The 25643-nt window shown below is 46.3% G+C and overlaps 1 protein-coding gene across 2 annotated transcripts; it reads right to left on the bottom strand.

Annotated features, from left to right (window-relative positions):
* Positions 1–1302: 1302 nt before the first annotated feature.
* On the bottom strand, positions 1303–25167 carry NME9 (NME/NM23 family member 9). Of its 2 annotated transcripts, none has more exons than XM_049628765.1 (12): positions 25010–25167; positions 24660–24696; positions 18381–18438; positions 14143–14216; positions 12971–13042; positions 10508–10624; positions 9182–9257; positions 6510–6592; positions 6126–6218; positions 5053–5207; positions 3568–3704; positions 1303–1543 (listed from the first exon to the last, which is right to left on the bottom strand). In XM_049628765.1, exons 2-12 carry the CDS (start codon positions 24690–24692, stop codon positions 1479–1481), a joined length of 963 nt encoding a protein of 320 aa, XP_049484722.1. In that variant the 5' UTR covers positions 24693–24696; positions 25010–25167; the 3' UTR covers positions 1303–1478. The 2 variants fall into 2 exon arrangements, with proteins under 2 accessions (XP_049484722.1, XP_049484721.1); XM_049628764.1 differs by having other exon boundaries at positions 14113–14216; positions 25010–25166.
* Positions 25168–25643: the final 476 nt, after the last annotated feature.

Below are 25643 nucleotides of genomic sequence, written 5' to 3'. Positions count from 1 at the left end.
TCTGCCAAGGAGTTCCATCCTCAGTGTGGGCTGACGTTTTAGCCAGTCTCAGGAGGCTTCTCTCCTCCAACCCCACCCCCTGCCCCCATTCCTTCTGCCTTGAGCCTTCCAGACTCTGAGAAAAGAAATACTCTACCAAGTTCTAGATGGAAAGAGCACATCACCGGCTGTACCACTCTAGTGTCCCTTCCTGCCTTCCCTTCCCAGCCCCGCTGCCCCAGCTATTTCCTGGGAAGGCTTAAAGGTCATCTCAGACAACAACACACATCATCTCCACAGCCTCGGTTCCCCCACCTACTCATCTCCCCCACCTGCTTTTAGAGGCTTTGGTCACACCATTTCTCATCTCTCCAGTGATGGAAGATCCTTGGCTTCCTAGCTTCCGGGGAGACTTGCTACTCATTTCCTGCAGCCTGACTCATCCTTCTGTCCCCAGTGCCAACATAATATTGGCAAAAAGAGCAATGCACCTAAGAAGAGTAGTCTTCTGGGAGCTAACTGTGCATTTAAAGAACTTCAAGTCATAAGCTAAGTCTTCTGGAGAAAACCAGCAAATGAGAAGGAGATCGCTAACATTTGTCTTGGGGAGTAGACAAACACAGCCTTTTCCTCAGCAAAGCGGATGCCTGGGCATAGTGAATTTACAAATAGATCACAGAGCAAACTAGCAGGAGGGAGTGGCTATTCGTGTTAATATTCACGGGGGTAATAATAGTTAATATTCTCCTGAAAACCTCCAGTGACTGTCAAGGGCACACCCATGGAAGGATGGCTAAACCAGGTGATTTAGCGAAAGCTGGAGGCAACTTGGCTCCACTGGGAGCTCTCAGACTTTAAAAATTAGGCTGTAGCCAGAGTCAAACCAAAGAAATGGGGGAAGGGAGCGTCAAGAAAATGAGATGAACACTGGTTCCAAATGTAACTCCCAAGCATTGTTCTCAGATGGGAGGTCAGGCAGCTTTGCAGGACAGCCTCTGTGGCTTGGGCAGGCAGCGTGAAGACTAAAGCTGGTACCTGTCTGCCTCCATGTCGCTATGCCTGGAAATGTTCTAACCAATCTTTTTGTACTGTTTTCAAGTTGGTAGTTATCAGCTTGAACTCTAAAGTTATTTGATCGATAAATAGATTTATTATTGGGGAAACACTGTCCTGTGTAACTCATTATCCCCCGAGATGACACCCTGTCACACCAGGATACAATAACTGATGTCCATTTATTTTATAAAATCCCAGAAGTAGCAAAAAAAAAAAAAAAAAAAAAAAAAGTATATGTTCTATATACTATTTAATAAGGCAGGAAAGTATATTCTGTTTATTGTTCATGAGAGATGGCTAAACCAAATAAGTATTGGTGCGGAAAAGAGGTTCCAATTCTGGAGGTTTCCTTCTGTGCAGCTGATTGGAGTGCACAGACATTCCATCTTGTGGCCTCGTGGCCTCGCCCTGGTCACATGCTCCGGAAAAGCTGCACAGCCGTCTCAGTCCGTGTCCTCAGGGAAGCGAAGCACCTCAGTGGGGCCCACCGCTCCTTCGGCCTCGTGGCCTGTGGGACGACAGATGTTCTGCAGGACTTCTGAAACCTAGCCCTGTCCCAGCCCTCTCTCCCACTCACCAGAAGAAGCAGGAAAAGGGGGTCTAACTACATCACAGAGGGTGAAGTGAGGGGTGAGGGTGGAGGAAACAGCAGAAAGAGGCCCTAATAAGTATGTTAGGGACCAGGAATTAAAAATTAGAATGAAGGGCGCCTGGCTGACTCCGTCGGTGGAGCATGTGACTCTTGATCTTGGGGGTGTGAGTTCGGGCCCCATGTTGGGTATGGACGTTGCTTAAAAATCTTGAAAATAAAAAAATGAGTTATTTGTTGAGCATTTAATATGGGTCAGGCCCCAGGCTAAGAACTTGAATATCCTTTGTCTCCTTTCATCTTCACGACAGCCCTGTGAGGAAGATCGCTATTGTGGAAATACTATTACAGGGCTAATAATGAGTCTGTCATTATCTCCATTTCACAGATGAGGAAACAGAGGTCCAAAAAAGGTAAGTAACTTTCCCGAGGCTATTCATCTGGTAAATAGTGGAGCCAGGATCCAAACTCTGGACAGTCTTGTCTCCAGGGCCCTTGACCCCTGACCCTTAGCAGAGAAAGTGCTGGGTAAGTTGGAAAGCACACGGTGCTCCTGACGACTGAGGAAGCCTGGCCCATTAAACAAATGAGCAGAACATCAGCACCCTGATGAGGCTGCTTCAGAGTCCTGCTCCCAGGAGGCTGTGCACTTATTCCCACAATGTGGTCTGGCTCAGACCCCTGGGTAATTGTCCCCTTTGCTCATCATCACTTGGCCCAGAAGTCAGGCTCATGATCTCCCAACACTGTCCGCAATCGCTCCGATGACTGTTCCCCAGCCAGGCTGCTCTCCTCCTCTCCCAGACTTGCCCCTGAGTTAAACTACTTGTTTCCAATTACCCCCCAAAAGGACGGAGATGTGCCTGGCCCTGGACACCTAAAGGAATGCGCCATGGGCTGTCTCTGAGGGTGGGTCCCTAGAGGAAAGCTGGCCCTAGCAGTGCCACTGTCACCCCATTCCTCCTAGGAGGGGAATGGCTTTGGGTGTGTCAACCTGGGTCTGTCTGATCCACCTAAAGCTGCACTTGGCCATGATCTCTCTACGCCCATCACACCCAGCCTGTCCCTCTGCTGGCAGCTGCAGGGATTAAATGAGGGCTGGTGCTGGCCAGCTCCCATCCCAGACCACCTGTGTTCTTACTCAGCCAGATTCAGATCTTGAGGAGAGAGACCGCGAAGATATCAAACACTTAGGTAAATATATTGGTTAAAAGTCAAACGTTTGTGTACAAGTATGTTGTTACCATTTCAGATCTGCACGCAGTCTTCTCCCAGGAATCCCATCCTCACGTCCTTTGCTTTTCCCAGGATTCGTAGCCCCTGGCCCCTTCACCTCAGGCTCAAACCACAGATACCCAACTCAGCGGCAGGGGCATCCTGAGTGAGGCCTACTTCTAGTTGTGGAGTGAGGTAAGTCACATCCAGTCTGGACCCCTTGGGTTTCTCACCCAGATTTGGAGGTGGAGATGACCCCGCACACTTTTCCCAAAAAGTGGGGGCTGAGGGATGCAAGAGTCACAGCAGGCTCAGGGCCCTTCTGTATAACTATCTACCACTCAGCAACCCTACCAAGGGTCCGGCGTGGGGTGTGTGAAACACACAGGAAGTGAGGAAGTGACATCTGGCCTCTGGCTTTGGAGCATGATTCTAGAAAGCTAGTTAAATTTTCTCAGCGGTTTCCACAAGAAACTGCAAAAGTAACTTTGCAATGAAAATATGACTCCAAAGTAAGAATGGAGCAAAAAAAAAAAAAAAAAAAAGTAATGCGGTATTAAAAAGCGACATCATTACAAAACAGATCAGGACTGCTACTGAGGTTATATAATGGGCCCTTCACCAGACAGGACCTTATTAGATTGAAGACCTGATTGCCACATAATCATCAGCACCCCCAGCTTACTTGCTGCAGATGTAATAAAGACCAAACTGCCTTGATGACTTACCCAGAGAGGCTTCTAGAACTTCGTCTGAAAACTTAAAAGTGGGGAAGAGCAATGCCAGTTCTCTGTTGGCATCATCTCTGTCCTGGCTTCCATGGACTGCGTTAAAGGGCATTTCTGTGCCGTACTGAGCGCGGAGACTGGGAACATTGGCAAAATGCACAAGAAACATTTGTTTCATTTGAGGAGAAATGTTTTGCACTCTGGCAACATGGTCACCAGCTACCAGTTAGCACGCTGCATTTTTGTGGAATGGCTTTCTCTCTTTTGGAAATGCCAAGAACAGCAGCCAGGACAGTAGCTGACATGTATTCCATTGTGATTTCTCTGCACGTTGCCAGGTGCTTCACATACATGATCCCATTTCATTTGTGCCACAGTTCTATGAGGGACACTCTGTCGTGATTCTCAGTTTAAGTATGCGTGAGTCATGGTGTAAGCTCAGGAGCTGCCATTTTGTTGATAGCGCCACCAGGGACTAGCACCCTGCCAAGAGCTTAATGTAGCTGTTCATAGTTAATCTGTCAATAACCCCGAAAGATAATACTACCATTGCTAGGGCTTCCTTTGTGTCAAGCACTGTTTTGAGTACTTGATATACATGCATATACACACATACATATATACACATACATACACTCTCACACACACACACACACACACATATATGTACACACATACACATTCAATCCTCACATCAGTGTCTGAGGCATTGTAGCACCCATGATTGAGATGAAGAAACTGAGGCACAGAGGGATTAATGCATGGCCCAAGGACGTGCTCTTTACAACACTGTGGCCTCCCATCATAGGCATCGTGATCCCATTTTACAGAGGAGACAACTGAGGCTCAGAGAAAGGACTTGACTGAATATGCAGCAACCTAGGATCTGAACCCTGGGCTGTCTTACTCATCCCACATATGAATGTTTATATATGAATGTTCTGGCCCTGACAACTACAAGGTACAACTGCAGTTACTTAGTCTCTTGCTCATTTCTTTCCTGTTGTCTGGGCTTCTCTTAGCTTCAAAGACAAGACCGTGGATTTGGCATTGGCAATGCCAGGCTAAATACAGGGCCAAGGCAGCCTAGTGCAGTGTGCAGAACAGGGTGCTCAGACTCCAGGGAGCCTTAGGACACCCTGGGAGGGGAGGAGGGTAGAGGGGGTTGAGTCTGCAATGCCGACCCCTAGGTCCTGCCCAGAGTCTCTGACTTAGCAGGCTTTGGTAGGGCCCTGCAATCTGTATTTCCTGGATGAGTTCTGCGTGTGGTTCTGGGATCACACTGTGGAAACCTCTGGCTGCAGAGAGAACAGTGAAGACTGGATCAGAGGGAGAGACTATCAGGGCCTCCTCAAATGTGTAACTCTCAGGGTCTCTCCAAATATATATAAAGGGGGAATTCAGGGCTGAATACAGGGCAGGGCTCTTGGCTTCCTTGGGTTCAGGTTTTAAGATGAATGAAAAGACCACAGCTGGTGACGTCACCTGTCAGGCTGCTCCCTCCTTGCCACATCAGGGTCACAGGGACCCATGAGCATTCGCCAGGCAGTGATCACATCCTCAGTGCCCTCAGTCCTGGTGAGTATCAGGAGGTGGCTCGGTCCACTGCACATGTGATGCACCAGCTTCTCAAATGCCTCCTAGCACAAGGAGAGGAAACAGTGACCTGGGTCAGGGGCCCTGGGGCCGACAGTGGGTCAGTGGGCCCATCCCTCCACAGGACAGGAGAGGTTCAGTGAGCAGCCTTGCCACCAGCCAGCATGCGCATGGAGGGCCCAGGGTGGGGTGGTGGTGATGACCAACCACACCCAGAGAACCCAGATGAAGGCAAAGGCAGGAAGATGAGACTTCGAGTTGACTTGTTTTGTTACGTGAGACTAACAAGTTAAGTATGGTCATTTAAAAGACCATGTGTATTGAACTGATGTGGATGCTAGATAGCCAGGGGAGGGATGTTGCTAAGGCATTTTTTGCAATGTCTTGCAACCCTTCCTGATGCTTCAAGTAGCAGGTTTTCCTTTGGGGAGCAGCCCTTGCTCATTTCACTTGGCCTACCCCGGCTGACAACCATGACGCCTCTTCCCCCACCCCCACCATACACACACATCTCACCTGAGAGGGGGGCTATGGCCGACCTAGGTTGGCCAGGCCTCCCTCTCAAGCAGGGGAGTCATAAGCAGAAGAAAGTGTTTGAATCTGAGTTGTCCAACAGCAGCACCTAAAAGTGACTGTCCATGGAACTCCACTCCTAAGGTCTTAGTCCTTCTCCCCAACACCTTCTTATTCAACTCCTTCAACTGTCTTCTTCAGTTCTGGGAGTTATGGAGTAGCCTTCCAGTAAATTATTTATTTTATTACTTAAGTTAGAATGAAAAATATCTTCCTTGCAACCAAAGAACTTTAACCTGATAAAGGCTATAATCATTATTCTGAGAGCAAATTCATATTCTTGTTCTTCATAATACTCTGCTTTCTCCCAAACTAATAACCTGTAAACATAATGTTGGAGAAAGAAAGAAATGAGATTATGTCGGATGTATGAAAGCAGATGAGCTGACCTCCCCAGCTTTGTGTTGATAGAAAAGTCGCATTTCTGCCTCTGTCATGGTTCTCTCTTCATTTGTTAGAATGTCAAAACCGGCTTCCAGGATCTGTAAAAAGACACATATGTGATGAAAGGGTAAATCAAGCCCAAATTCATATCTAAATGTGCTGAGAAGTAAAAGATAATGGGAAAGGTAACATTAAAAGCGGAGACCCTCTGCCTCTTCATATCTGTTCTAAATGGATTTAAAGTGTTTAAATTACTTAAGTGGAATTGTAGTTAAAGCTTCTCAGAAGCCTTCTTTTCCCACCAGCACACGGCTGTACGATGTCCGCCCCTGCTTTTCCACCAGAAGAGAGACATGAGGGTGTCTGTCGGGAAGCTTTGTCTCTCTTACCTTCATAATAATCTCATCAGTCTTTCCGTGGACCACTGCGTCTGGCTTAATGATGGCCAAGGTGCAGGTCTTCCCCCATGGCGCTGCAAAAAGCCAAGGATGGTGCTCTCAGGTGCTGGATTCACAGCAGCCATCTTTGAGGCTCTCAGGGGGCCATCCGCAGGGACCATGCTGCCCCTGCACTCAGCTCCCGGGTCCCCCCGCCCCCCTGGCCTCTTGAATGTGCCTCTGCACACTTGGATTCTAGTAGAGGCACAGGTCTGGCTGCAGACCTCAACCTGGCTACAAGGGACAGGAACGTGGGAGAAGGGGGCTGGGAGGGGGTGGGGAGGGAGGAGGGGAAGAAAGTGGGGAAAAGATCAGAGACCACTGAGGAGCAGAACCCCAGAAACAACTGGAAGAGATGGCTTGGAGTCCGAGACACCTGGAGTCGAGGTCACACAAGCCTGGCCTCCCTTGTGCCTTCCTGTCACCCTGTCCTGATTCTTAACCTCTAAGTGCTGTCTGCTGTCTTCTCCTCTCCCTTCACTGGCCCCTTCACCAATGCTTCCTTTACCTTTGCTGGCGTGTGGGCAGCAATCACTTCCCCAGGCCCTGAGTCCATGACTTTTCAGCGCCAGCAAATTCTACCAAACTGCAACTACCATCTCCTCTATCTCTACAGATTCTCTTGAGAGAAGACCAGATTGGCCAGCTCATTGTTTGGAGCCAAGGTAGCAGCCATAGTTCCATGACCAGTGTCCTAATGGCTGTCTTTTGGTCAATGTCCACAGGTCCAGTCAGCTGTGACAACAAGGGAGGTGGCATGTGATTGTAGCCCCTACTCAGGCCTGCAGAAAGCTGTAGGGGAACCCCCATGTCCAGTCCAGAAGCTCATCCCTACTGCACTCCTGTTTGTATGAACTTGGCCTTGGTGAGCTACCTATACTCTCCACAGACTCTGTATCCCCCAGAACCTATTTTCTGTTATTAACTTTTATATCTGTTGTATTGCAATGAAACATGATAGTATGTGCCATTTGAGGAGAGCTTCCTACTCTGGAAATCACAAGAACATATACACTGCAAAGATGTGAATCATTTTAAGCCACAGATCTATCCATTTTTCTGTATTGTTTCTGATGTCCCATGTACCCTTAGTACTCTAAGGATTCTTACAATGAATCCTTTATACATTGACCCATTAGTGAGATTCCCTAGGGGTGCAGGGTGAGAACAGAAGAGGTCAGATCAGGGCCCAGAGATGTCCAGCTTGAAAGGGGAGCAAATAAGAAAAGGCCAATGAATGGGGAGGCTGTGGAGAGGCCAGAGATGTAGAAGGAAAATGAGAAAAGTCATGACATCTCAGAAACCAAAAGAGAAGACGCTGTGAAATCATCCAAGTCCTCAGAGAGAGGCTGTAGGATATGACTGGACACCGGTCCTGGGATTTGGCACTAGGAACATCACTGGTGCCCTGTGAGCACCAGAGAGAAGCAGGCTCATGGGCCATGTGAAGCGGGTCAGGCAGGAGCCAGAGGTGACGGGTGGCCCAGGGAGTAGGGAGGCTCCAGAAACTCAGGCATGGAGGAGAGGAAGGCTAAGGGCAAGGGCAGGCTTTTCTGGTATTTTCTAGGTGGAGAGACTTGATTTGAGAGGATATAATGAGAGAGGGAAGAGCAGATCATCCAAAAAAAAAAAGGCAACAAATGTTTCCTGCAAAACACTGATTTTTTTCCCCACGTGAAGTTCTTTTGGTTTCCTGAACTGTGCCTCTTTCCTTGTTAGCATCCAACTCAAACAGTCCTCATTCTCCATACACGCATAAACAGCCTTTCTACTTCATGCGATGATAAAAATCTTCCTTCTCTTTCCACCTCGGTTCCTGAACTCAGCGCTGCTTTCCCCCGGAGCCCCTGTTACTGTCAAGAGCTGCCTTCCAGCAACAGCCCTTCTGACTCCTGCTTTCCATTCTGTCAGGTCAAGTTGTTCTCTCATAGTAAAGGTTCGGGAATAACTGTGAGGCCCAGGAGTGTGAAATCCATGAGTTAATACTTGGTGCGAGGTTGTGGGGTGAGAAGGTGTTCCGTACAGCTGATTTTTGGACACTTTAGAAAAAAAAGGTGAAAATACGAAGTGAGCTCTTTAGCTCAAATGAAGACCAAGGCAACACCAGCATCACTGCTTGAAATTCTACCCTCCATTTTAGTAGGTGGAACTTTTCCTGATGCATGGTAATTGCCTTGAAAGTCATGCTGGTTATACTTGAATGATCAGCTGAAGTCTGCGTGGTGCTGAAGATGCCAAGAAAGGGCAAAAGGGAGATCTGACACAGTGTGTTTGAAGTCAGGTGATCGGAAACAAAATGTTTCATGGTTAATCTTCCCAGAGTTCAGATTGCCCAAAACACTGATGACTGATAAGGTGTTTTGTTTTTTTTTTTAAGTTTATCAATTTTAAGAGAGAGGGGGAGAGAGAGAGAAGCCCAAGCAGGCTCCGAGTTGTCAGCACAGAGCCCGATGCAGGGCTAGAACCCACAAACTGTGGGATCATGACCTGAGCTGAAATCAAGAGTCGGACACTTAACCGACTGAGCCACCCAGGCGCCCCTACTCATAAGGTTTTTAAAAACTCAGATTTAAAAATCTGAGTCTGCTTTGCCTTTTCACCTTGCTTATTGGCTCTATACTCACCCATGTCCTCATCGTCACCACTGTCCTTGTCACAGGTGAAGCATCCATCTTCATCAGACAGAGCCTCGTCTCTAATCTAGGACAAATTGGTCACGAACAGAAAGTAGTTAGCTAATTAAAATTACCACAAAGACCTTCAGAAACCTACAGAAGCCAAAAAAGCAAAGGCCCAAAATGCAGAGCCAAAAAAAAAAAGGAGGTCAAGATCATCAACCTTGGAAACTTTACAAGATCCTTTTAAGTGGCCGGATGATGGTGGGGGTGAGGGTGTTCAAAGACAAAGAAATCTATGCTGATCTTAAGGCTTATATTCTGTCCATTTCCACAAGCGCCAAGTAGAAAAGATGAAATCGAGAGTTGGCAAGAAGACAAAGGAAGAATTGACACGCAAGGAAATATTAAGCAATTGGCTGCACCGTGCAAGGAAGTAGTAAAGACAGAGATCATTCTCCCTCCACAGGGAAAATGCGTGATTTTCTCGGGAAAAAATATGATTGATTCTAACCCACTCTATAAAAATAGGGGTTTGCTACTTGGAATTGAATATGAAAACTTGAAAAATGAACACTAAACTACGTTAAGGCTCGTTGGACAGAGCTCAAAGCACCAGGAAATACCTCTATCTAAGGTGGTGTTGATTTTCAAAGGCAGCCACTTATTTGTGAAAAACTTGTAGTCTGTGTTATCGTGGAAATTATCAAAATCACAAGCTATGCTGATCCTGTTTCTCATGTGAATGACAGCTTAATTTCTAAACTAAAGAAACAAATGCTCGGGGGATCACAAGCCTTTCAGGAATGGGAGGTGAAGGCAAGTCACCAGGGGTGAGTCACCCTGAGGCTAACTTCTCCTATCCACTACTTGACTCCATAACTTTATCTTCATTTCTGAACTCATTGTGAGGGTTCTAGAAACCCCTGTTAAGAATTGAAGTGGGGGATGAGAGGGACATAGATAAATGAAGATCAAGTGTTTTGGAAGAAGGGGGCAGCTTTTTTAAAAGAAAGCTTTCAGGGGCACCTGGGTGGCTCATTGGGTTAAGTGTCAGCTGTGCTGTCAGCTCGGAGCCTGGAGCCTGCTTCGGATTCTGTGTCTCCCTCTCTCTCCGCCCCTTCCCCACTCGTGCTCTCTCTCTCTCAAAAATAAGTAAAACATTTAAAACAGTTTTTTAAAGAAGCCTTTAAAACCCATGCCACTGCTTCCCCCTGAGCCCTCAAGGGCCCCCAGAGGGAGGCATTTAATGAAGCTTTCCACTGACAGCTCCAGGAGAATTAGTGGGGGAGGGAACAAAAACACGGAGTTTGCTGCTCTGGGAGTGCTCCTTACCACTTTCCGTTCGCAGCCTTCAGCCAGCACCTTCTTTTCAGCCTCCAGCTGCTCCAGGATGGTTTTCTGCAGTAGCGGGGCATTTGCTCCTCTAACCACCGCCACCAGTGCTCCGCCCTAGAACACGGTACACACGCGCTACTCAGACCACTTGACCTCGTCTGCACAGGTCTTAATCTCTTCCAAGAGACTGTGAGTGTCCAGGAGTTTTGCTTAGGAGCAAGCCCAAGGTTGAGGCCGCCATCCGCTTCTCTGCCCTCTACCCCATGCCCCTCCTTTCAACTTCCTTCAGGGAGGGACACCTGGGTGGCTAAGCGTCCGGCTCAGATCATGATCTCACAGTTCTGTTCGAGGGATCGAGCCCCACATCAGGCTCTGCATAGGGCTCTGCACTGACAGCATGGAGTCTGCTTCAGATTCTCTGTCTCCCTCTCTCTCTGCCCCTCCCCAGCTCATGCTGACTCCCACGCGCTATCTCAAAAATAAACATTAAAAAAAAAAAAAAAAAACTTCAGGAAAATGCCAGGGGAGGGGGAGAGTTGGTTAAGGGAGGAGCAGGGCACACTAGGTCGTGAGTGATGAAATGTGGCCTATACGTGGCTTGTCCACTGGACAAATGTCTACTGAGCACTTGCTATGCCAAGCACCAAGATAGAGGCAACAGATATGAACACTAAACCTGAAAAGTTTAGTTGCCTCAATGACTGGGAAGTCAAGGGGTAGAGAGGTGGTGATATCAAAGAAAAAATTACAATAGAATATGATCATTGCTTTAAGAGGGAAATGTACAGGGGGCGCCTGGGTGGCTCAGTTGGTTAAGTGACCGACTTCGGCTCAGGCCATGATCTCACAGTTTGTGAGTTCGAGCCCCGTGTGGGCTGTGTGCTGACAGCTCAGAGCCTGGAGCCTGCTTCAGATTCTGTGTCTCCCCCTCTCTCTGCCCCTCCCCTGCTCACGCTCTGTGTCTGTCTCTCAATAATAAACGTTAAAAAAAAAATTTTTTTTTAAAGGGAAATGTACAGGATGCTTGGCATTCAGGGCAAGAAGGGATTCCCAGCTCCACCTGGGGTGGTCAGAGGAGACTTCACAGTGGAGGTGCCATTTGGGGTGACATAAGTTCCCTGTTTTGACCTTTTTGGCAGTCTCTGCATATTACAGAAGCTCGCAGAAAGTGGGCCTCCCCCATTTCCACCCTGCCCCTCAGTGGCCCTCAAGAGGGTGAGAGGTTGGAGCCTGCTGCCTTGGCACCTGTTCCCACAGTCCGATATGATTTATGATTTACACCTTAATCACTATAGGCTCAAGCAAACACCTGTGACAGATCCCATTTCTGCACCTGTGCTCCACTGTCACTTTGGCTCCTTCCCACTTCTCCCGCCATCCCCACCCATGTTTCAGCACATAACTGTAGTCTTCCATCAAAAATCAACACTCATCGGGGGCGCCTGGGTGGCTCAGTCGGTTAAGCTTCCGACTCTTGGTCTCAGCTCAGGTCATGATCTCACTGTTACGTGAGTTCGAGCACCACATCAAGCTCTGTGCTGGCAGTGCAGAGCTTGCTTGGGATTCTCTCTCCCTCTCCCTCTCCCTCTCTCTCTGCCCCTCCCCTGCTTGCACTATCTCTGTCTCTCAAAATAAATAAATTTAAAATCAGTGCTCAAATAATGTTTACCATGAGCTTCCAATTTGGAATGCTTACAGTGCTGAGCACAGTAGCCCAAAGGTCTCCAAGCTAAACAACCCTGGCCTGGCTGTCAGGAGATGGGAGTGGGTCGGCCTCAGTTCCCCCAACTGTACAGGGCAGGGGCGGGAGTCAGGAGTAGCCTACCAGTCAGCTGCCTTCAGGGCCTCAGCTAGGAAGCCAGGTGTGAGGTGGTGGGCCCTGAGGGGCGTGGGGCCAGGGCACGGATGTCACACCCAAAAACATCCAAATTATTTTTGAAAACACTGAACTACTTGGCTTTCCACAATAGTCCCTTTCATTTCCGAATTTCTGTAAACATATCTTCACATCTTACGGTTACATAAAAGTGAATGCGGAGGTTGTCTACCCCATTAAAGGAGTACGTTTGCTGAAAGCTCCTCTCTTATAGAGCAGAGAATAGAAATCTTGAAACCCCGTGCTCTGATTGTGAAGCATCAGTCAAGAGTGTCCATGAGCCAGGAGCATACACATTTGAGTGACTCCCGTTCTTTCCCACGTACAGCCAGTCAGGAAGGCTGCTGAGCCCAGAGTGACCATCAGGAGCTGTGTCTTCCCAGCCCCCTCCACCAACGAGCAAGGCCACCCTCCTAGGCAGGGACCTGCATTACCATGACTTAAGTACATCTATCCTCACCCCAAATAACAAATGCTCACTTGTCTGGATCAGTGAAGCCACTTGGTGACTTTCAGTGAGAAGCCTCTCTCTGAACCCTAATGATCTGCACAAGTTCTGGTTCTGGTTCTGAAAATGTACTTACTGCATAAAACAGAAAGGTCGGCTCACATCTCCCTCGGTATTTTTCAAGGGCATCAAGACAGTCTGCTTCTGCCTAAAGAAAACAAGCTGTCAGGAGGGCTCTGGGGTGCCAGGGACGCAGGGGCACGATGGTGGGAGAACCACACAGGACAACAGACACACAGGCACACACCCCCTATATCCCCATAAACACACACACACACACACACACACACACACACACACAGGCCATGTATATATACACACATATCCCCCCCACACACACCACCCCACACGTAAACACTCATATACACACACCCTTCCCTCCACTCACATACACACTGTGACTGCCCCTACCAGGTGAGGCCCTGGCTTGCTCTCATGCCTTTCCTTCTAAGGTCTTTTCATCAGAATAACTTTGCTGTCAACATATTGGTAAAACTTGTTGACGGTGTGCTTTTTTGAAGAATAAGACAAGGAGGAAGCAAGGGTTTCTCCTGCTCCCCAGCCAGCTGCTGCTCCAAACCAGGGGGCTCCACTGTCTGACATCCTACTACTGCCAGCAATGAAAGTCCCCAGACTTTGCCTTCAGTGTCTGATAAACCCTGTGCAGGGGCCTAACACTTCCCCATGCAGGCATCTCCCTCCCACACTCTCTCCAGAAATGTCAGGTCAGTGTACGTATATTTTCTCCTGTGGTCTGCCTATGCACCTCTAATCCATGTGGCATATCGATCGTCTCTTGCACACTTTTCTGGAACTTATTCCCATTTCCATACGTTCATCCAAGCGAATATTTGCTAGAAGTTCCCCATGATGGAGCAGAGCACAGAGATCTTGAAATGCCGTGCTCTGGGAATAAGACTTCAGAGTCTACAGCGTTGATGAGCCAGAAGGAACACACGTGTTGAGTGACACGGACCCCTTCCCTGTGCACAGGGTCAAGAGATGCCCAACCCCAGAGTGATTGTCAGAAAGGCGGGGGTGGGGGTAGGAATCTTCATCTCTAGAGAAACTGTAAGCATCTATGACCGATGACCAAAAAATTCATAACCGATGTCTTTTCAATGATCTGGAAAAAGCAGCTCCTGATTCCTGTTCCTGCTTTTAAGTGTTTAATTATTTTACAGTGTTGTATGACGCTCTGCTGGGGGAGGATCTTACTAAGGCAAAATGCAGAAGGTCCAGGCCAACCTCGATCCTCATCTTCTGGAAGAGGCTCACCATGGGTTTGCAGGGGCCACACCACCCTTGATAGACGTCAACAACTACATGGAACCAAGAAGCAGGAACGTTCAGTGGGCACCAGCACTCACCACGTCAGGCAAAATTTATACCTGCAAATTCCAACTCCTCTCCAGTGGACATCTGTTTGCAGGGTTCTTTAATGGTCAAGGGATTCATTATCCTGTTAGAGTAGAAGCAAGCATGGGGATGGACAAACTGCCCCTCATTCTTATGAACTCAGTGTTTTGAATTCTAAACATGATGGAATAAGTGTGGTAGAAAACAGTTTTCTTAACGTGGATCCTTTACCTGAAGTAATTTTCAGGCTTCTTTCAAGGTCAATCAGGCCTTCCATAAATATTTGAAGTGTACTAACACTGTATTTTTTTAAAGTTTATTCATTCATTTTGGAGAGACAGAGAGAGAGTGGGGGAGGGACAGAGAGAGAATCCCAAGCAGACTCTGCACTCTCAGCACGGAGCCTGACATGGGGCTTGAACCCGTGAACCACAAGATCACGGTCTGAGCCAAAATCAAGAGTCGGACCCTCAACCGCCTGAGCCTCCCAGGCACCCCAAACTATTTATTCTAAAAGAAAGAGGTCACTGTAAGTGGCCTGTCAGCATACAAACTACTCTTAGCTGCTTTGATAATAAACACAGTTGAGACATTTTCCCCTGATGGATTAAAAGCCACTTGTTTTGGGTAAAGGAGAGTTTTATTTACTTTATAAAATCAACAGTGTTCTAGAAAGTGTACCTGATAGATACCTAAAGGAAACTTGCATACTTTTTCCGTCGTTTGTCCCACCCAGTCTCTGGAGTGTGCCAGGACTGGGTGTGAGGGAACCCTCTTGCCTGACTGCACTAGGCCACAGGGCCTGTAAGGAAAGCTAAGCAAGCTAAGCCAACACATGTGCACCAGATACATGCGAGACATGCCCAGCCCGATCATGACACAAAAAGTGCTAGCTTGTGTGAAGTTCAAAGAGATGAAGTAACTAGCCCAAGGTTTAAAAAAGTAATAATTAAATCTTCAAGCAGTAGAACCTAGTTTTTTCTTCCCTCCAAAATGTTTATTTATTTTGAGAGAGAGCGAGAGACAGAGGACAAGCAGGGAAGGGGCAGAGAGAGAGAGGGAGACAGAGAATCCCAAACAGGCTCTGTGCTGCCAGTGCAGGAGTAGAACCTAGTTTTGAACCCAGGTTTGTCTGATGCCATAGTACATGCTCTTTCAACTACTCCAGGAAATAAACAAGATGCATGAATTCAGGAGCGTCGGTTAGTTTCAGCCAAGCAGCATTGTTTTGCAGGGGAAAAGTTGGGTGTGGGAGGGATGAGGAAGCCAGGTTCAGAGGGGGATCTGGGGGTGGGAGGAAAGGAAGGGAGGAATCCATGAGACTTGGAAAAGGAAGGGAAAGATGGATGGTGAAAGTCACCTGGGCATGGAAAGGACTCCACCTTGGAGCCTGGCAGAGGAAAAGAACTGGGTGGTGGCAGGGAGAGATCATTTGGGGGAGGGAGAAAAGTGCACTAGATTCTAGACATGCTGGGTTTCCAGTATGAACCAGAGAATCTAAGACCAGTGGTCCCAAAGGCAACCAGACACCAGCAGGGGCAGGAGACAGATTTGGGCCTCCTGGGCATCCAGGTGGAGGATAAGCTCTGGGTTTCTCTGAGGACAACAGCAAACAGGATTTGTACCCATGGTTCAGCTTCCCGGCTCCTCTGGCACTCCCTGGCTCTCTGGGCAGTGGTGGCGACAAAGGCACGCTTCACAAGGTTATGAGGGAGAGCAGGACTGGAGAGGAAGCATAGCAACAGTTTGAGAGACAGGAAGGAAAACAGGGAAGACATCTGGAAGGAAAGAAATGGCAGAGAAAATGAAAAGGGGTGTGTGTGTGTGTAAATCTGAATAGACTTGCATGTTTGAAGGCAGATGAAAATGATCCAGCAGAAGGCGGGACTTCCAAGACAGGGGTTGATTTTGGAAACAAATTTCTGACGGCTCTAGAAAGAAGGAAGAGCCTGATAAGAAGGGAAGGACGAGCCCCTGCTGCCTCCAGTCAGCACAATTCCCTGGCACCGCTCAGAGCAGGGCTTGACAGAGTCCACACCCAGCAGATGTCAGCTCTGATCACGTAGGGTGCCTGAAACATGGTAACTTCTTAAAGAATGATGAGAGGTAATGCTTGTTTTGCCCTAGAGCCATGTTCTGGTTGTACAGACGAGACTCGCACACAAAATAGTTGAGACCTGGCACCACCGAAAAAGCTGTGTAATCCCTCAAGTAGTGGAGTGTGGCAAGACTCACACATACACTGCTGGATCGATGCAACCAGCAGAGATTTAGCACCCACTCTGCACCAGGCCTGGGCAAGTTGGCTACAGACGGAGATGAAAAAGACGATGCCCTCATGTTTAGAGATTAGGGGGAAAGCCATGCGTGCTCCTCCAGACAGGGGCCACACCAAGCTGGATGTGTGCGGGAGGGTAGAGACTGAGACAGAGTCCCACCCTGGAGCCCAGGTGACTCCCAGGGGGAAGTGACCATGCAGAGGTTCTGGAAAAATTGCATGCAAGGCAGCTGCTTTGGAGCTGGGCCTGGGAATGAGGGTGATGTCTCCAGATTGTGATGGGGCCATGGCATTCCAGGGAGTAGGAACAACATGGATACAAGTAAAGAAGTGGGGAGACTTGTGGCATGTTCAAGAAACAGGTGGGAGCTCAGGGCATATCTCAGGGAACAGTAGGTGAAGGGACTGGAAAGAAAAATTGAGTCATGGGAGGGGGTGGGGGAGGGGCCTTGAATGCTGAAGTCACTTGGGGCAGGTGGTGCTGGGGACAGATGAGAGCAGAGACAAGCCGGCTGAGCGGTGTATTTATAGGGAGAAGTGAGTGGATACACAGAGAGACAGGGAGCCCAGAGGTATGCATGGTAAATGAGGAAGAGAAAGGAATAGTAGGGGCAGTTGTGGTAGGCAGCCTCTCAGATGTCACCAGGGATTCCTGCCTCCTGGGGTTTATGCCTTTGTGTAACCCCCTGCCCTTGAGTGCAGGCTGGACCTAGTGACTGGCTTCTAACAAACGGAGCAGGGCAAAGCAATGGGATGTCACTTTTGAGACTCAGTTACAAAAAGGCTATGACTTTCATAGGTCTTTCCCTCCTCTTCTCTCCCTCTTCCCCTAGGGAAGAAAGTTACTGTGTTGCAAGTAGCCTGATAGATAAACTGATAGTGAGAACTTGATGTCTCTGGCCAATAGCCAGCAGGATCCTGAGTCCTGCCAATAGCCACATGAATGAAGTTGGAAATGACTTTTAAAGATCTGCCAAAGCCACATGACGGAGCTTGGAAGCAAACTAGACTGTAGTTGGGCTTGACATTCTCTGTCTCGCTCTTTCACTGCAGCCTGGTGGGAGAGCCCAAACCAGAGGCTAAGCAACACCTGGATTCCAAATCCACAGAAACTGTGGGATAATAAATGTTCGTTGTTTTAAGCTACTAGGCTTTGGGGTAAATTGTTGCACAGCAATAAATAACATACAGGACGACAGGGACGAGGAGGCCCAGGGATGGTGGCTCTGCTGTTTCCTAATGACTGTGCAGTCCCTGGTTCCCATTCCTTGGGAGGTCTGGCTCTCCTACCAGCCCCTGAGTTCCAAGAGATTCTCACATTCCTAACCATACATTCCCCTTTGTGCCTCATGTAATTGGAAGAGGTTTTCAGGGGCACCTGGGTGACTCAGCTGGTTAGAGCATCCAACTCTTGATTTGGGCTCAGGTTATGATCATGGTTCGTGAGTCTGAGCTCTGTTTCAGTCTCTGTACTGATGCAAAGCCTGCTTAGGATTCTGTCTCCCTCCCTGCCCCTCCTTCACTTGCTCTCTAACTCTCTCTCAAAACAAACAAACAAACAAACATTTTTTTTTTTAAAAAGGTTTTCATTCCTTAACACTAAACAGCACTTGGGTCTGACAGTCAGCTTTAAAACAAGGGAACCCTGTTTTCCGACAGTACTGACTGCTTTCCTGAACTGACAGATGATCAAGCCAGATATATTTACACACAAAGAAGTCACCTCGTCCTTTATCTATGAAACTCAAGATTATAGGAAATGGCATTCATTGCAGCCTTTCTTTTCATGGTTCAATATGCTGTTTAGCAATTTTGAAAAGGATGGATCTCAAAAATTATCTTAAATTACCAGTTAGTCCTTTGGAACTGAGCATTTCCTCCCAAAGCTCCTGGGTGCTGATGTTAACCTACCATCAAAGAGAACAAAGGCTGTATTAGTGAGGGCATAGATGGGGAAATGATTTGATGTATTTACTCCAGATACCTACCTACTTCTCTCTCTCCCTCTGTCCCTCCCTTTCTCCCCAAAATAGGTACAAATACACAGCTCAAGCTGTCTTCTTTCCCCAAGCTGCCTTTCTCCTTTTCTCTCTTCCTGTCTCCATCTCTAGGAATCACCACTAACCTAAGAAAATCTCAATTTATATATATATATATATATATATATATATATATAGAGAGAGAGAGAGAGAGAGAGAGAGAGAGAGAGAGACAGAGAGAGAGAGAGAGAGAGAGAACACACAAGCACACACGCACGTGCATCTGTGAGCAGGAGAGGGGCAGAGAGAGGGGGGAGACAGAGAATCCCACGAAGGCTCTGAGCTGTCAGCATGGAGCCCAGCTCAGGGCTTGATCCCAGGAACCATGAGATCATGACCTGAGCCAAAACCAAGAGTCAGGCGCTTAATGGTCTGAGCCATCCAGGTGCCCCTCAGTCAATTTTTTTTTTTTTTTTGTAAATAAATTTTTAAATGTTTATTATTTATTTATCTTCATCTATTTTTTTAACTTTATTTTTTATTTTTTAGAAATTTACTTCCAAATTAGTTAGCATATAGTGCAACAATGATTTCAGGAGTAGATTCCTTAGTGCCCCTTACCTATTTAGCCCATCCCCCCTCCCACAACCCCTCCAGTAACCCTCTGTTTGTTCTCCATATTTATGAGTCTCTTCTGTTTTGTCCCCCTCCCTGTTTTTATATTATTTTTGTTTCCCTTCCCCCTCAGTCAACTTTTAAAAATAACTTTTTCTTGTTGCTTGTCCAAAAAACAACATATAGAATTGTTTTGTGTCCATAAAATGTCCATAAATAGTTGCCATACTGTAGATATCTTTTTGCAACTTTTGTGCTCACTCAAATCAAGTTTTAACATTTATGTAAATTTATACACAGAGAGGGATTCATTCATTTTTTTCTCTTTCTTTTTATGTGCTCTTGAGCTATAATTCATGTACAGTGAAATGCGCAGAACTAAAGAGTTACAGTTCACTGGGTTCAGGCAAATGCACTCACCCAGGTCACCACACCCCTATCACAATCCAGAACTTTCCCATCACCCCCAAAAGTTCCTCTGTCTCCTCCCAGTCACCCGTGCTCCCCACCCCAGGTGAACCCTGATCTGCTTTCTGTCACAGTACATTTGTCTCTTCTAAAGCCTCCTATAAATGGAATAATGCAGCATGTATGGTTTTGTGCTGGTTCCTCTCACTCAGTGTATTTGGGGTGCATCTGTGTAGTTGCGTGCCAGTAGTCTGTTCATTTTTATTCTTGAGCATATTGCATCGTATGACTGTATTGTAATTTGCTTGAAGGACATTTGGGCTACGTCTAGTTTGGGGCCATTATAAACAAAGACTTATAAACACTCTTGTTACATCTTTTTGGGCTCATGTTCTCCTCTGTGCTCAGTAAGTAGATGCTCAAGGAGTGGCGTGGCTGGGACATAGGGCAAATATATGTTCAGTTTAGTAAGAAACTGCCCGCGCTTTTCCCAAAGTGGTTGTACCCATTTTAAACTTTCATCAGCAACGTGTAAGAGTCCTGGTTGCTCCACATTCTCACCAAAATGTAGTGACGTCATTCTTTTAAATTTTAGCCACACTCATGGTAATGTAGCAGTATCTCATGGTGGCTGTAGTTTCATTTCTCTGATGACTGATGGTGTTAAGCACTGTAAATTACTAAATAATGCTTATTAAAAAATAAGCATTTATTAAAATAAGCACTATTTAGTGTGCTTATCATTTATGTATCTTGAGAAATGCCCACTGGTCTGTCCATTTTCTTATTGGACCGTTGGCCTTTGTATTATTTGATTGTAGAGTGTATCTATATCACAAAGATGCTCTTACATTCCAGAAGCTTTATAATTTAAGCTTTCACATTTAAGTCTGTGAGCTACCTGAAATTAATTTTTGTCTGGATTGTGAGGGAAGGATTGACGTTAATTTTATTTCCACGTAGAGGTACATTTGTTTCTGCAAAACTTTTATTTTTCTCATTAAATTGCTTTGGCATCTTTGTTGAAAAACAGTTGACTACATAAGCATGGGTTTATTTTGGACTTTATTCTGTTTCATTGACCTATTTTCTATTCTTTTGCCAACACCACCCTATTCTGATTACCGTAACTTTGTAAAAAGTCTTGGAATCAGGCAGTGTGGGGCTTCCATATTTGCTCTTCTTTCTCAAGATTGTTTGGTTATTCTTGATCCTTCACTTTCCTGTATATATTTTAGAAATGCCCATTTCTACAAAAACTCCTGCAGATACTTTATATGGGATTGCACTGAATCAATTTGGAAAAAATTAGATCTTAGCAACAACATTGAGTCTTCCAGTCCACGAACATCATGTTTCTCATCACTTATTAAATCCTCCTTAATTTCTTAGGCAATGTTTTGTGCTATTTGGGTGTATGTGTTTTGCACATCTTTTGCTAAATATATCCAAACATCAACATCAGAAATAATTAGCATTTGAATTTGTTGCCATTTCTTCACATTTTTCTCTTATCTATAAAGTATTCTAGTTTCCATCATAAATGAAATTCAAGGAGAAATACATATTATGTTATACATAGTACATTATTAATAGTGTACATTTTTATATAATGTCTTTATTTGGAAACAATTTCAAACTTATAGAAGATTTGCAAGGGCAGTATGAAGAACTTCTTGAGGGGCGTCTGGGTGGCTCAGTCAGTTAAGCCTCCAACTTTGGCTCAGGTCACAATCTCACGGTTCATGAGTTTGAGTCCTGTGTCAGACTCTGTGCTGACAGCTCGGAGCCTGGAGTCTGCCTCGAGTTCTGTGTCTCCCTCTCTCTCTGCCCTTCCCCTGTTCGTGCTCTTTCTCTCTCTCTCTCAAAAATAAACAAACATTAAAATTTTTCAAAAGAACTTATTGAATTATTTAAATTATTAAATAACTTGAATTATTTTGAAATTACTTAAATTTAAATTACCAATCTGATATATCAAGATCCCTCAATACGTTACCCTATATAACCACAATACAACCATCAAAATCAGGAAATGAACACTGATATAGATTATTAATATAAAATCTTCAGATTCCATTCAGGTTTTACCAATCATCCCAATAATGTCCTGAATGGCAAAGGATCTCATTGGAATCATCTGCTGGATTAGTCTCTTTCAGTCAGGAAGAGTTCTTCAGTCTTTCCTTGATTTTCATGACCTTGACGCTTGTGATGACTATGAGGGAATAATTTTGTAGAACGTCCCTCAGTTCAGGCATGTTTGATGTTCCCTGATTAGATCCAGGCTGTGCAGCTCTGGGTTGGTTGGAATTGGTTAGATGGGCTGGAGCATCAGAAAAGCAGAAGAGTATTCTCTCATGGCATCCTATCAGGTGACACACAATTTCGATCTGCCCCCTTCTTGTTGATATTCACTTTAATCACTTAAGGTGGTCTGTGAGTCTTCTGCACTGTGAAATTATTCTCTTTCCCTTTGTAATTAGTAAGTTTTGGTAGGGCTAATTTAAAACTATAAAAATTAAAAGACCATGACAATTACCACTCATTCTTAATATAGGTATGCTCAGGTCTTTGTCCCGTTAAAAGAGCTGGAAACATGTAATATCTGCAAACCTTTTACTAAAGATCCATCTTTCTTTTCTTCTTCTTTCTTCTTCCTTCCTTCCTTCCTTCCTTCCTTCCTCTCTTCTTCTTCTTCTTCTTCTTCTTCTTCTTCTTCTTCTTCTTCTTCTTCAGAGAGGGAGAGAGAGCAGGTAAGGGGCAGAGGGAGAGAGAGACTCTTAAGCAGGCTCCATGCTCAGCACAGAGCCCGATGAGGGGCTCGATTCCACGACCCTGGGATCATGACCTGAGCTGAAATTAAGAGTTGGACATTTCACTGACTGAGCCACCCAGGCACTCCTAAAGATCCATCTTTAAAGAAATCATATTTCCATGCTTTTTGTTCCTATGAAAAACAAAAAAGAAAGAAAAAAACAGAAGAGTTTCTTGATGCCTTAAATGACCTAAGAGAACTGGACTAACTCATCCTGGGCTCCCAAATGTAGTCCTGAAAAGGTGACTGAGGGTTCAGAAGAGTCCCCACCCCCACCCTCTCTCATAACAGTCGCTTCCAGAGGCTCAACTGTCAGTCACTAGCAACTCTCTGTGGTGCGCCCCTGGCATGTAATGAGCCACACCAGCACAGGAGCCAGGACTCTGAACAGTTAGAGAATCTCGTTCCCAGGAATGGGGCAGGAGCAGAACAGTATGGGAAATGTCTGGACTTGACTAAGCCCTATATTTGGTAGGGGATGTATAGGGAACATGTGGCACATTCTGGCCAAACTGCCTCTTGATGTCCTGCGATTTCTGTCTCAGTGACAGAAGGAGCCCTACATAGTCTTACCCAGAGAGAGGACAGGGTTCCTGGGCTGGCGAACCCTAGGGCACTGCTTTCAAGGAGCTTGCCTGGTGGAGGCAATGCTTATACAGATATCCCCATGCACTCCCAATCACCCTCCTCCTCAGCAAATGGGAGCCCTTACTTGGAGTACCACATTGAATTCAGAGCTCTAGGAAATAACATTTTTTTTGAAGTCACCAAAAAATAGTATTAGCGCCAAAGGGGACATAGGGCATAAACAGATGAAAAGACAATCATATAGGGCAAAAATCTTAGAGCCACCATAGGCAGCAATCAATCCAATCAGTTGTCACAACAATTCTGCAGGCTATCTATTATCCTGTTTACAGAAAGGATATGGAGTGTCAGAGAGGCTGAGGAAATCGTTCACAAAGCAAGAAGTGGTAGGACTAGGTGCTTAGAATTTATTTACAGACAGAATGTCCACATGTGAAAAGTTTCATAACTCTGGAGTATTACAGCATCAATGCTGGAAAGGCCCTTAGGGATAGTGTACTGGACAGCCTTGTTCTACAGATGAGCAAACTATAGCAAGAGAGGCTATTTAATCTATCTCCAGTGTCAGTTGCCTATGAGAAGAGTCAAGAACTATCAGGTCTTCAGACTTTCATTCCAAAGCTCTTCCCACCCTCTCCTCGTACACGCTATCCTTACACTGACATTGATTTCTCCCTTTTTAAATTACTAGGCTTTTGAAACACATGCTCATGCCACGAAGGACAATGAAAGGGAAATCAGGTGTCTCAAGGTCACTGCTACTTTGCAGGAAGTGCCTGTAGCCTGAGCATGTATCCAGATGAGCTGAACTAAGAGACACTGTAAGTTTGCTTTAAAATGTGCACATATTACAGATCATCCACATGATCTGCTTATGACAAAGCACTTTGTTTTTTAATTAGAGAGAGCGAGAGAGTGCAAGTGTGGCAAGGGCAGAGAAAGAGAGAGAGAGAGAGAGAGAGAGAGAGAGAGAGAGAGAGAGAGAGGATCTTAAGCAGGCTCCACTCTCAGTCCGGAGCCTGATGTGGGGGCTGGATCCCACGACCCTGGGATGATGACCTGGGCCAAACTCAGGAGTTGAACGATTGAAATACTGAGCTACTCAGGTGTCCCACACTCCTTCTTGCTTAGGACCAGGAAAAAAAAAAAAAGCAGATGCTGGCTTACAGATTCATTCATTCCAGGTGCAAATGAAGTAAAGTGCTCTGTACAACGAATGTGTAGCACATAAAATATCAAAACATATTTCTTGAATAAGCAAATGATAGTAAAAAGCAGTGGTGAGAACTGGGTCTCCAGAGAGCATGTAGTTACAGAAGCATGCCCAAACTCAAAAGAACTCTACATCATATTCTCACGGCAAGCTGCATTTATATTTCAACAAAAATATGTCAGCATCGAATTGCATTTGTTCGCATTTTCTTGCCTTTTTAGTTTTATTTTAATTCTTGTTTGGGTTATGTTTGCATAAGCACTATAAACATAAAAAGCTTATACCCAATGTTATGTTTACTTATATTTTAAGGGCACAAAAAGTTGTCTTTTTTTTGTGGAGATTTTTTTTTTCCTTTAAGATGGAAGGATACAATATTCAAGTTTGAGAACACTGTCTATCACTGCTGGCAAATAACATCATTTTTAATTTCTTCTCACTCCACACCATCCTCCTCGATCCCTAACCCCCACCAGACGCTGGAAGCAAGCTCCCCTTGAGGCTTACCTGCAGGGCAATTTCCTTCTTCTTGCTGCCCATGGCTCTGCAAGGAAGACAGAAGCCCTGTTACTAAGGGCTCCAGGTGTTTCCAACAGCAGCCTGGAGACAAACCGCTGCGAAGACCCACAAACCCAGAGGTAATTATAAGTGGCAGCAAAGAAATGCCCTGATGCAAAAGGAACACCCCACGGGGAAAACGGAGCCCGCAGCCCGCAGGGTCGTGGCTCTCCGGACGGTTTTCTGCCAAGACCCCTCCCCGCATGGAGTCGGGGAGCCTGCGACGCAGCCCTTCAGGCATCAGAGCTCCTGGCGAAGAATTCAGGCAGGAAAAGGCCACGGAACCCTGTTATCCTTACTGCTGCCGTGTATTCCCGGGAAACTGAGACACCGCGACGATCTCTCGACAGGTACACTGTCCTCGACGTGCTGCAAGCGAGTTTCCAATCTAGTCTGCGGCGATCCAGCCACAGTCGTCAGGGCAACAAAGCGTAAACGTCCAGGTAGTAAACTGGCGTATACGTAAGCCACGCCCACTGTGGGCCCCGCTGAGAGGCGGGAGGCAGCCCCGCCCCCTTGCTGTCAGAATTGTTCTGTAGGGACACTCCCATCGGCTGAAACGTTTGTCAGTGTCTGGGGATTGGGATCCGCCCACCAGAGACCCTGGGCACTCCTGTACTTTACGGTTGAGTCCCCAAGCCCTGCATCCCTCCTGCCCAACCAGAGCTGGTGTGCAGCTTTTCTCTTCGTACGTAATGCATGCCAGGCAGGGGTGGCTCCAGGTTTTGAGGAATCTGAAGGGATTCCCTTTAACAAAGAATACAAAATTACAAACGCAAAATCATGCATGAAAGTCAAGTGGAACAAATGGAAAACAGTTACAAACAAGGTGTGAGTAGTCTACACCAATTAAAAGACAGAAATTGTCAATGGATAAAACAGCAAGGCCCAGGGGCGCCTGGGTGGCTCGGTCAGTGCAGCTTCTGACTCCAG

This window comes from Panthera uncia, chromosome C2 (assembly GCF_023721935.1).
Source record: "Panthera uncia isolate 11264 chromosome C2, Puncia_PCG_1.0, whole genome shotgun sequence".
Lineage (NCBI taxonomy): Eukaryota > Metazoa > Chordata > Mammalia > Carnivora > Felidae > Panthera > Panthera uncia.
The sequence above is the reverse complement of the archived record's forward strand: the minus strand, read 5'-3'. Positions and strand labels throughout refer to the sequence as shown.